This window comes from Stegostoma tigrinum, chromosome 38 (genome assembly GCF_030684315.1).
Source record: "Stegostoma tigrinum isolate sSteTig4 chromosome 38, sSteTig4.hap1, whole genome shotgun sequence".
NCBI classification, from domain to species: domain Eukaryota; kingdom Metazoa; phylum Chordata; class Chondrichthyes; order Orectolobiformes; family Stegostomatidae; genus Stegostoma; species Stegostoma tigrinum.
In genome coordinates this window covers 16,242,473-16,255,527 of record NC_081391.1, presented here as the reverse complement: position 1 = coordinate 16,255,527, position 13,055 = coordinate 16,242,473, and the positions used below count along the sequence as shown (strand labels likewise).

At 42.2% G+C, this 13,055-nt stretch overlaps 1 protein-coding gene across 3 annotated transcripts in view; it reads right to left on the bottom strand.

The window, feature by feature from the left end:
• The window catches only part of pold1 (polymerase (DNA directed), delta 1, catalytic subunit), a 140,512-nt gene that overhangs the window by 10,298 nt on the left and 117,159 nt on the right, over nt 1–13,055 (bottom strand). For all 3 annotated transcript variants that reach the window (XM_048521169.2, XM_048521168.2, XM_048521167.1), the window contains exon 25: nt 2,539–2,591. In XM_048521169.2, coding sequence (XP_048377126.1) covers nt 2,539–2,591 — 53 coding nt within the window. The remainder of the gene's footprint in view (nt 1–2,538; nt 2,592–13,055) is intronic.

Sequence of the window (13,055 nt, the reverse complement as noted above, 5' to 3'; positions counted from 1 at the left end):
AAATGAGAAACCATTACCAAAGCTACCACATATAAAACACTTAGTTTCATGAAGTGCTTCATGGCTGATGACCCCTTGTACAGTTAAGTCCAGCAAAAATTAGTCTCTCTGGAGAAAAATAACATGTCTGACCTCAACATAATTTTATTCAAAATAGGATTACTAGTTAAAAGGTCCGAGATTGTAGACAACAGACAATAGGTGCTGGAGTAGGCCTTCGGCCCTTCGAGCCAGCACCACCATTCATTATGATCATGGCTGATCATACACAATCAGTATCCTCTTCCTGCCTTATCCCCATAACCCTTAATTCCACTATCTTTAAGAGTTCTATCCATTCTCTTTCTTGAAAGTATCCAGAGAGTTGGCCTCCACTGTGTTCTGAGACACAGCATTCCATATATCCACCACTCTCTGGGTGAAGATGTTTTTCCTCAACTCTGTTCTAAATAGCCTACCCCTTATTTTTAAACTGTGTCCTCTGGTTCTGGACTCACCCATTAGCAGAAACATGCTTCCTGCCTCCAGTGTCCAATCCCTTATACACCTCAATCAGATCCCCTCTCATCTTTCTAAACTCAAGAGTATACAAGCCAAGTCGCTCCAATCTTTCAACATATGATAGTCCCATCATTCAGGGAATTGACCTTGTGAACCTACGCTGCACTCCCTCAATAGCAAGAATGTCCTTCCTCAAACTTGGGAGACCAAAACTGCACACAATACTCCAGGTGCGGTCTCATCAGAGCCCTGTACAGCTGCAGAAGGACCTCTTTGCTCCTATATTCAATTCCTCTTGTTATGAAGGCCAGCATGCCATTAGCTTTCTTCACTGCCTGCTATACCTGCATGCTTGCTTTCATTGACTGATGTACAAGAACACCTAGATCTCACTGTACTTCCTCTTTACCTAACTTGACTCCATTTAGATAGTAATCTGCCTTCCTGTTCTTGCCACCCAAGTGGATAACCACACACTTATCCACATTAAACTGCATCTGCCATGCATTGTCCACTCACCTCGCCTGTCCAAGTCACCCTGTATTCTCATAACATCCTGCTCACATTTCGCACTGCCACCCAGCTTTGTGTCATCAGCAAATTTGCTAATATTACTTTTAATGTCTTCGTCTATATCATTAATATATATTGTAAACAGATGCGGTCCCAGCACCGAACCTTGTGGTACCCCACTGGTCACCACCTGCCATTCCGAAAGGGACCCGTTTATCACTACGCTTTGCTTCCTGTCAGCCTGCCAATTTTCAATCCAAGTCAGTATTTTTTCCCCAATACCATGTGCCCTAATTTTGCTCACCAATCTCCTATGTGGGGCTTTATCAAAGGCTTTCTGAATGTCCAGATAAACTACATCCACTGGTTCTCCCTTGTCCATCTTCATAGATACATCCTCAAAAATTTCCAGAAGATTAGTTAAGCATGATTTCCCCTTCATAAATCCATGCTGACTGTGACCTATCCTGTTACTGCTTTCCAAATGAGTCGTAATTTCATCTTTTATAATTGACTCCAGCATCTTTCCCACCACTGACGTCAGGCTAACCAGTCTATAATTTCCTGTTTTCTCTCTCCATCCTTTGAAAAGTGGGACAACATTAATTTATTAATCTATTAAGTTAAAGCAAGAGTTCAACCTGGCAATTCACATGATAGGCACCCCCTTGTAAGGCTTGCTCTTCTTGTCTATAGTGTCACTTGAATCTTTCAAGTGGGCTACAGTGTTGCAAACTCTCAAATATTTGCATATGCTCCAAATCGCTAACTCACCATTCATTCTCCTGCTTTCAATATATCAATGAGAGAAAGCAATGTACCCACTCTGTACTCAAAGGCAAGTTTAAAGTCAGATTCCTTTGTTTCTTGACAATGGCCGGGTAATGTCACTGAAATAGCAAACTCGAACCCAAGGCTAATGCTCTGGTAATTTGGATTCATCCAACTGTGGCAGATGGCAAAAACGGAATTCTGCTAGAACTAGAAAATACAGACCACTACAAAAAGCCATCTGGTTCACTAATATCCTTTGGGGAAGCAGTCTGTTGTTCTTACCTGGACTGGACCACGTGACTCCAGAACCACACCGATGTGCTTGACTCTTAACTGACCTTCAGCGGCAGTCAATAAATGCTAACATCCATGAATAACTCTTTCAAAACACACGTTGAAGATAGAAACGAATGACCATGTTACAGACTAACACAGCACAGAAAGAGGTTATTCTGTGCACCAGATCACTCAAAGAGCTATCCAATTAGTCCTGATCTCCTACAAAAACAGAATTTGCAGGAGAAAAATCAGCAAGTCTGGCAGCATCTGTGGAGCAAAAGTAGGGTCACTGCTTTGGGTCCAGTGACCCTTCATTAGAACCTGAGTTTCTCCAGCAACTTCTGTATTTGTTTGATATTTCCAGTATTTGCAGCTCTTGGTTTTATTTAATTCTTTTTATCAATACTGGAGAATTAACAGAGGATATATTTTCAAAAATTATCACAAACTATGCAAATTAGAAAAAGTTACCTCCTTCTGGTACAACTCAGACTGACGACATTTGCAGTAACTGCATACAGCACCTGAAGAAAAGCAGGATAAGATTAAGTTAAATTTGTAGTCTCCTTCTAGTTTAGTGCAGAATTATAAAGAGAGATGCTATAAAGGCTTGAAAGTTGCACACAAACTGTGATTGGGACAGCTAATGATTTACAAACAACAGTGTAAACAGGAAGAGGGAAGACCATTCAACTCTTCACAGGAATTAAACAAGGTTGATCCATATCTCAATTCCTGTTCATTCTGCAATCCTTCATTTCTAGTGTCAAACAAAAATCTATCAAGTTTTGAAATTTATTTAAAATGCCATGCAGCCGCCAGATTAAACAAGGGAATAGTATATTCCAGATTTCAATTACCTTTTATATGAAGTAGACAACTAAACATAATTTTAAAATTCTGATGCAAGATCAGTGATCTGAAATGTTAGCTCTTTCTCTATCCACTGATGCTGCCTGATCTGCTCAGCATTCCTTGCACTTTTGCGTTTGATTTCATAATTTACAACAACTGTAGTATTTTAATGCTAACATTTATGCAATTAGAAAAGGAGACAGTGGACAGAGAAATGGGAGGAGATATTCATAGCTCAGTGCAGTTAATATACTTATTGACTTCCTTTTGTAGAGTAATATTTCTGACTCTAAAATCTTAACAGAAAAATGCTCAAACACATCTATCAACAAAGTGAGAACATCTAGGATGACTAGTTAATAATTCTCTCCAAATATTAAATTATTTTGACCCTTTTCAAGTAGCAATGCTTGTATTGAGCTCCATTTAATCCTTTGTGGGATCTGGAAAAGCCAGCATTCATTGCCTACTCCGAACTGTATCTTGTACCTCTGCAGTCCATATAGTACACTTCAGGTTGTTCAGCAGGGTATTCTAGGCTTTTGACCCAGCAATGAACAAACATCGATACATTCCCAAGTCAAAATAGTATAAAGCTTGGACAGGCAGTGGTGTTCCCTTGGGTTTGCTGTTCTTATCATTCCAGGTGATGGAGGTCACAGGTTTGGAACTGCTATTGAAGAAGCCTTGCCAAGTTACTGCATTTCATCTTTTGTGTGGTATGCACTGCAGCCAGAGTATGTTGCTGCTAAAATGAATATATGTTTAAAGTGGTGAATGGGGCGTCAATCAAGGGGCCACTTTGTCCTTTGTCAATTGTTCTGAGTGTTAAACTGCAATCATTCAGGCAAGTGGAACTTGTTACAGCATTATTCCGATTTGGTGCCTTGTAGACAATAGGGAATCAAGTCAGTCACTCACGACAGAATTTCCAGTCTTTGACCGCTGTTACAACTAACATGTTTAAGGGCTTAGATAATAAAACGTGAGGCTGGATGAACACAGCAGGCCCAGCAGCATCTCAGGAGCACAAAAGCTGACGTTTTGGGCCTAGACCCTTCATCAGAGAGGGGGATGGGGTGAGGGTTCTGGAATAAATAGGGAGAGAGGGGGAGGCGGACCGAAGATGGAGAGAAAAGATGATAGGTGGGGAGGAGAGTATAGGTGGGGAGGTAGGGAGGGGATAGGGTTGTAATCTCTTCAGCCTTGAACCTGGACTGACCTATCCCCTCCCTACCTCCCCACCTATCTTCTTTACTCTCCATCTTCGGTCCACCTCCCCCTCTCTCCCTATTTATTCCAGAACCCTCACCCCATCCCCCTCTCTGATGAAGGGTCTAGGCCCAAAACGTCAGCTTTTGTGCTCCTGAGATGCTGCTTGGCCTGCTGTGTTCATCCAGCCTCACATTTTATTAACCTGTAGGTGTACCCTTTTGTCAATGACCACACATTAATCAAAGGCATGCCCCCTGTTAATTATTCAATAGCCAGGTTTTCAACTGCCTAGAGCCAACTTACTCCACAGAACATTCTGTATCCTGCTTCTCTTTGAAGTTGCTCCTCAAAACTGACCTCTGGTGAAACGTTTTGTCACCAGCTCCAATATTCATGGCTCAGTGTCATATTTTGTCTGATTATATTGCTGAAAAGTGCCATGGGCATTTTTAGTCCTTAAAGGTGCTACATAAATGCCAATCATATCTACAATTATTTTGTGATTGGACTAATCTGGCAGTTTTCCCATACCTGAAGCAATAAACACCCCAATCTGAAAACTGAACCATTCCAAAAACAAGCTTCCTGTTGACTTGGACAATTATGTTCACAAACATATGTTCACAACTGAAGATAGTGGATTATATGATCCAATTTCATAGCTGAGAGTAAGTTACAATACAACAAATTCAGTGTTGCATCATTCAATTAAGAGTTTCTTTTAACCAACCAGCATTTCCAAGATTAACCACTAGTCCATCATAAGCATGGATATTATATGAGGGAAGGTGGTGGTGCCAACCAGGTCTAGGTAAACTGAAAGGTAAACTCAGGCAAGGTAAGGACAGAACCAGAGTCAGCAGACCCTTAAGAAACAATTGGGTAGAAAAAAGTGTGAAAAAATATAAGGAATAGGACAGAGCAAGCCAGAGGGATTCTTGAGCCTATACTACCATTTTAAGAATTTTCCAAATGATCTTTTACATCAACTACACATTCCAGTGCTATCCCCATACCCTTCAGCCCTAATACCCATATATCTTTCAGTCTAGAACATGCCCAATTACCAAGCACCACATGACTCTAATCCGGTGAATTTCAAATATCCGCAGTTCCCCAAATCAAAAAAAAGCCAAAGATATTCTCCTTATCTGGACTTGCATATCATAGCCTTTATACAGAGACAAAGATCCCTATTTTCTATCACTTCAGCCAGTAGAAACTGCCATAAGCATCTGCCCAATCCTGTCCTCTATTAGAGACAGAAAAACGAATCATGGATCTGCAGCATATTACAAACAATAATGGGCAGGAAATGGATTTACATTTACAAAGTAGGAGGCAGCAGTGGCACTGTGGTAATACTGCAAGACTAGTAATCCAGACAGTGCCAGATTAATGTTCTGGGTGCATGGTTGGAGAAATCAATCAAATCTGGAACTAAAAGCTAGTCTTATGATGAACATTATCAAAAATCCCATCTGGATTATCAATATCCTTCAAATAGGAAATCTGTCATTTTTACCTGGATACATGTGACTGTAGACCCACAATGTGGCTGCCTCTTAACATTCCTAAAAACAAATAGCCCAGCAAGCCACTCAGTTTTATCAAAACTACTACAAGATCTAAAGAAAAAAATTAAGTTAGATAGACCACCTTGCATTGACCTAGACAGTGGCAATGGCAACAAAAAGGAAAAAAAGCTCTCTCAATGCTGCAAAATCCTCCTTATAAAATCCAGGGACTGTGCCAAAATTGGGATAGCCATCCTCTGAAACCATTCAGCAACCGTGTGACAGGAGACAGCTTACTCACGGACCATACTTTAACCGACAATGACCCAAAATTCCCTATCACCATCACTGCTACATCCTGCTCCACCAGCAGGGCACACCCACCAGAATGACTGGAAAGTAATATACAACTGGGAAGGTGGTGCCCTTGGAGACCTCAACATCAAATCCAGATCCCATGATATCTCATGGCATCAGGTAATAAAAAGACAAAAAAACTCCTGATTACACCTATGGCCCACATCTCAGCTGGTGAATCAGTACTCTTACATGTTGGACACCATTTGGAAAAAAACACTGCTGGTGACAAGAACACAAAACATACTCTGGGTGGGGATTCTGGCTAAGTTTGCAGATGATACAAAAATAGATGGAGGGACAGGTGGTATTAAGCATGTGGGGAGACTGCAGGAAGATTTGGACAGGTTAGGGGAGTGGGCAAAGAAATGGCAGATGGAGTACAATGTGGAAAAGTGTGAGATTATGCGCTTTGGCAAGAAGAATAAAAGCATGGACAATTTTCTAAATGGGGAGAAAATTCAGAAGCCTGAAGTGCAGAGTTCTAGTCCAGGATTCTCTCAAGGTAAACTTGCAGGTTGAGTCAGTAGTCAGGAAGGCAAATGCAATGTTGGCATTTATTTTGACAGGACTTGAATATAAAAGCAGGGATGTACTACTGAGGCTTTAGTAGGCTCTGGTCAGACCACATTTGGAGTATTGTGTGCAGTTTTGGTCCCCATATCTCAGGAAGTATGTACTGGCCCTGGAGCGGGTTCAGAGAAGGCTCACGCGAATGGTCCCAGAAATGAAAAGTTTAACATATGAGGAATGTTCGAGAACTCTGGGACAATACTCATTGGAGTTTAAAAGGTTTGGGGGGGGGGGGGGATGGAATCTAATTGAAACTTACAGAAAACTGAAAGGCCTGGACACAGTGGATGTTGGGAAGATGTTTCCGTTTGTAGGGGAGACTAGGGCCCAAGGGCACAGCCTTACAGTAAAGGGGACATCTATTAGAACAGAAGTAAGGAGAAACTTCTTCAGCCAGAGGGTGGTGAATCTATGAAATTCAGTGTCACAGAAGGCTGTGGAAGCCAGGTCATTGAGTACATTTATGACTGAGATAGATAGGTTCTTGATTATCAAAGGGATCAAGGTTTATGGGGAGAATGCAGGAGAATGGGGTTGAGGAACTTATCAGCCATGCCCGAATGGCAGAGCAGACTCGATGGGCCAAATGGCCTAATTTCTGCTCCTATGTCTAATGGTCTTATGGGGGATTTCACCAAGACTGACTTAGCAGCACCATTATTGAGAGCCCTAAATGATACAGCTGTCACACTGAGGTCTGAACAAGGTGGAATAACATCTGACAGTGCCCTCAACAATCTACTTAACACAAATATGTATTGAATGGACTGACCACTGACAGTCATTACAGAAAATCTCATCTTCATATTAATGATAGTCTCTGTCACATTATGTGCACTACCAGAGTGCTAAATGGGACAGTCTTTGGACAGGCCTAACAACTTAAAACTGAATATCCATGAGGCACTGTGTAAGCAGCAGAGCTACAATCAACTCAAATGTGTAATTTCATGACATAGTATATACCCCAACCACTGAAGAACAGATTCAATAAGGACATGCCAGGTGCAGCACTAGGCATACCGAAAAACAAGGTGTCAATATAGACCAGTGTGCCAGCAGAGAGGGCTAAGTAATCCCATAATCAATGGATCAGATCTAAGTTCTGCAGCCCTGCCAAATCCAATCATTTATGGGCGGCATGGTGGCTCAGTGATTAGCACTGCTGCCTCACAGCACCAGGAACCCAGGTTTGATTCCACCCTCGGGCAACCGTCTGTGTGGAGTTTGCACATTCTCCCCATGTCTGCATGGGTTTCCTCCGGGGTGCTCCAGTTTCCTCCCACAGTCCAAAGATGTGCAGGCTAGGTGGACTGGCTATGCTAAACTTCCCATAGCGTTCAAGGATGTGTAGGTTGAGTGGGTTATAGGCAGATGGGTCTGGGTAGGATGCTCTAAGGGTTAGTGTGGACTTGTTGGGCCAAAGGGCCTGTTTCCACACTGTAGAGATTCTATGATCTATGAGTGGTGGAGAACAATAAATGACTAACCAGAGGAGATAACTGCACAATTATCATCATCCTCAACAACGTGAAGGTCCAGTACATTAGCGCAAAAGACAAAGATGCAGCCATCTTCTACCAGAAATGCTGAGTGGTTGTTCCATCGTGGCCTTTTTCTGAGGTACCCATCTTCTCACATGCCACTCTTCAGTCAACTTGATACACTATATGTGGTATCAAGAAATAGGTGAAGGCACTATATATTGCAAAGGCCATGGGCCCTGTCAAATATTTTAGCCATAGTGCTGAAGGCATGTGCTCTTGGACTAGTGCACCCCTAGACAAGCTGTTCCAGAATAAATACAACATTGACATCTATCTGAAATTGTGGGAAGTTTTCCAGGTATAATTGAACACAAAATAAAACGCAGGACAAAATTCAATCTGGCCAAATGCTGCCCTCAGTCTACCTTTGATAACTGAAGGGATTAACAATACTGCTACCAAGTGACACCTGTAACAGAATAACCTGCTCACTGACACTTAGTTTGGATTCCAGCTGGGCTCTCAGTTCCTGAACGCATTACAGCTTTAGTCCATATATGGACAAAAATGCCGAACTCCAAAGACGAGGTCGAATAAAGAAGGTTGGTGCTGCAAGTCAATCATCTCAGCTCCATGATTTCACTGCAAGAGTTCCAAATGATAGAGTCCTAAGCCCAAATATCTTCAGTTGTAACAATTATGACCTTCTTCCATCATGATATCAGAAATGAGGATGTTTGCTGATGTTTATGTAGAGCACCATTCATGACTCCTTAGCTACTAATGAAGTTGGTGCCCTCTTGAAGCAAAATGTGGACAACATCCAGAGTCTTGGGCTGAAGAATGGCAAGCAACAGTGGCACCACACATGTGCCCTTCTCCGACAAGTGAAGAGAGATAGCGGTGGATGCAGGCACAGTTGTAATGTTTAAAAGACATTTAGCTAAGTACATGAATAGGAAAGGTTTGGAGCAATATGGGCCAGCAGCAGGCAGGTGGGACTAGTTTAGATTGGGATTATCTTCAGCATGAATCAGTTGGACCAAAAGGATCTATTTCTGGGCTGTATGATTATGACTAACAAGCCACCCATTACGTTCACTGGTATTACCATCATTAAATCCCCCACTAGAGAGATCCTGGAGGCTCCAACTGACCAAAACTGAACTGGATCAGCCACATAAATACTGCATCTGCAAGAGGAGGCCAAAGGCCAAGAATTGTCTGGCATAAAACCCTCACCTCCCCAGTGCCTGACTAGGATCGGCAAGCCACTAGTCAGGAGTGTGATGGAATACTCTCTCTTTGCCTAGACAGGTGCAGCTCCAACAACACTCCAAGTGTTTGACATCATCCAGAACAAAAGAGCTAACTTAACTGGCATTCCATCCACCATCTTTGATTATCATTCCCTTCTCCATCAAAGCACACTAACTGCGATGTGCACCATTCACAAGATGCACTGCAGTAACTCCCCAAGTCTCCTTCAACACGTTCCAAACCTGTGCCCCTACCACCTAGAAGGACAAGAGCCTTGTAAGCCACAGATATCCTGACCTGGAATTACATTGCCTTACCCGTACTATCACTTCACAGTCATTCACAGGCCAGAATCTCAGAACTCCTTCAAGGAGTACTGTGGGTGAGCCCACAACCAAAGGTCTGCTGTCACTCATGAAGGTAGCTCACCTTCTCCAGGGCAATTAAGACTGAGCAATAAATGCTAGCCTCGCTGGTGACATTCACATCCTATGAACAAATTTTAAAAACCTACACAATGTGACTGTAGTCACATTATTTGGAGTAGATGCTCTTCTTGAAGAGATGGAGGTACCTTGAACGACAAGATAAAAACGATGGACGAGGAGAAAGAAACGATGGACGAGGAGAAAGAAACGATGGACGAGGAGAAAGAAACGATGGACGAGGAGAAAGAAACGATGGACGAGGAGAAAGAAACGATGGACGAGGAGAAAGAAACGATGGACGAGGAGAAAGAAACGATGGACGAGGAGAAAGAAACGATGGACGAGGAGAAAGAAACGATGGACGAGGAGAAAGAAACGATGGACGAGGAGAAAGAAACGATGGACGAGGAGAAAGAAACGATGGACGAGGAGAAAGAAACGATGGACGAGGAGAAAGAAACGATGGACGAGGAGAAAGAAACGATGGACGAGGAGAAAGAAACGATGGACGAGGAGAAAGAAACGATGGACGAGGAGAAAGAAACGATGGACGAGGAGAAAGAAACGATGGACGAGGAGAAAGAAACGATGGACGAGGAGAAAGAAACGATGGACGAGGAGAAAGAAACGATGGACGAGGAGAAAGAAACGATGGACGAGGAGAAAGAAACGATGGACGAGGAGAAAGAAACGATGGACGAGGAGAAAGAAACGATGGACGAGGAGAAAGAAACGATGGACGAGGAGAAAGAAACGATGGACGAGGAGAAAGAAACGATGGACGAGGAGAAAGAAACGATGGACGAGGAGAAAGAAACGATGGACGAGGAGAAAGAAACGATGGACGAGGAGAAAGAAACGATGGACGAGGAGAAAGAAAATACATCAGAAAAAGATCACAAAGATAGAAGACAACAGAAACGGAAGGGAGTACAGAAAAGAATACAAAGAAAAATATCAGGTGCAGATTCCTTTTGTTGTCTGGCAACCCCAATGGCATGCCATAAACACAGTTAAAATTAGGCTGCAATTAGTAAAACATCAGCAAAAACAGTAGTTCACAGAATCCCACGGAAAACACAATCACCATCGCTAACTTTTAAAAATAGAAAGCCCCCTCTGCTCAGACTCTCACCCCCTCCACTTATAATCCCATGATGTAGCGTCAGGAAGAGGCTGAGTGATACTGGAAAAGAATGAGGAACTGGTTAAGTCTCTGCTCTGACCACGGGAAATGAGAAGGAGACCGAAGGAGGCTTTGGGCTGTAAGCATTCTATTCTTGAATAAGGGAAACTCCAGGCTGACTGTTTGGGAGGCTTCACAGCTCTAGCAGGGGAGGCAAGTTTGGCAGTGGGGGTAAAGCGATTCTCATGAGAGTATGCCTCTCGCTATTTCATAGAATTTACAGTACAAAAGGCTATTCAACCAATCATGTCTGTTCCAACTCCTGAAACAATTACCCAGCTAGTCCAGTTGTCCAGCACTATTATTTTATTCTAAGCTTTATTCACTTATCCCTCTCCGTTTCTGAAGATAGTACAGTGACTAGTGGTAAGATTCAGGGATTAGTGCTGGGACCACAACTGTTTACAATTTACATAGATGATTCCGAGTTGGGGGCCACATGTAACGTGTCAAAGTTTGACGCACATGAAGACGAGTGGTTCAGAGAGCTCTGAAAGTGTGAAGAGGGATATAGATACTTTGAGAGCGCGAAGGTCTGGCAGATGGAATTAAATGTTGATAAATGTGAAGTGGTCCATTTTGGTAAGAATAACAGTAAAAGGGATTTTTACCTGAATGGTAAAAAAATTTCAGCATGCTGCTGTGCAGAAGGACCTTGGTGTCCTTGTGCATGAATTGAAGGAGGTTGGTTTGCAGGTACAAAAAGCAATTCAGAAGACAAATGGAATTTTGTCTTTCATTGCTAGGGGGATTGAGTTTAAAAGCAAACATGTTATGTTGCAGCTGAACAGGGTGCTGGTGAGGCCATACCTGGAGTACTCCATACGGTAATGGCTGGATTGCAGAGGAGATTCACTACGTTGAATTCAGAGATGAGAGGGTTGGCTTATAAGGAGAGGCTGAATAGACTGGGATTATATTCAATGGAATTTAGAAGAATGAGGGGGCAGTTTATAGAAACATATAAAATTATGAAGGGACTAGATAAGATAGGAGCAGGAGGTTGTTTCCACTGGCAGATGATATCAGAACCAGAGGGCATAGTCTCAAAATTACAGGGACCAGATTTAGGTCTGAATTGAGGAGGAACTTCTTCACCCAAAGGATTGTGAATCTGTGGAATTTCTTGCTCAGTGAAGTAATCGAAGCTTCCTCATAGAGTATTTTTAATGCTTAGATAATTCTTTGAAAAGTAAAGGAATTAAGGATTATGGTGAGAGAGTGGGTATGTGGAACTGAGGCCATGAAAAGATCAGCCATGATCTTGTTGAATGGTGAAGCAGACTCAAAAGGGCCAGATAGCCAACTTTTGCCCCTGGTTCTTATGTAGCACTGCTTGTTCCGGAAACAGTTCAAAGAACAGTGGCACATTCCGGTAACTCGTCCAAGTTGTATCCTATCATATACAAATTAATAAGGAATAATGGCTCAGCAGACTGCATAACCATGTTGGAGATAGGCAAACTTTGCAGCTCAGTTCAATCCTGCCCTCAATCAAACATATATCCATATACACCCTTTGCATTAGTATACCAGCTGAGTAATTAAAAGGGAGCCAAAATATGATCGCATTATTGGCTAATGTCACAAGTACCCGAACTTCACAGTACAATTGCACAGTACTCTGCAGAAGCAGCAAAATGCACTGATTGTCAATGCGTCAGGATGGATGGGCTGCTTGATGTGTGTATCTTTCAGAATGCAAAAATTTAGATTCAGGGAGCCATATTGAAGTATGATGTAATTTTCTTCATTGCACAAATTCACAATCAATTTATTTAGTCCAGGCAAGGAAGATCGTCAATGATCATGTACTGCATTTATCAGCTGCCTTAATGTAACATGTACTTGCCAAATGCATGAGATAGTGGTTAAGCGAACAACATCATGGTAACTGATTCTAGCAGCAATTATCAAAGTCAAAAAAATCATTCACCTGTCTTTTGTTTCCTCTCTGTGGTCCAGTTATTCCATTTCTTCTCTGACACCAATCATTTACCTTTGATTCTAATATTTCCAAAGCAACATCTGGCAGAGTCTCTGATTTCTCGAAGCAAAACAAAACGTCTCCAATTCTCAAACATATTGATTCCAGATTATCTTGAAATTA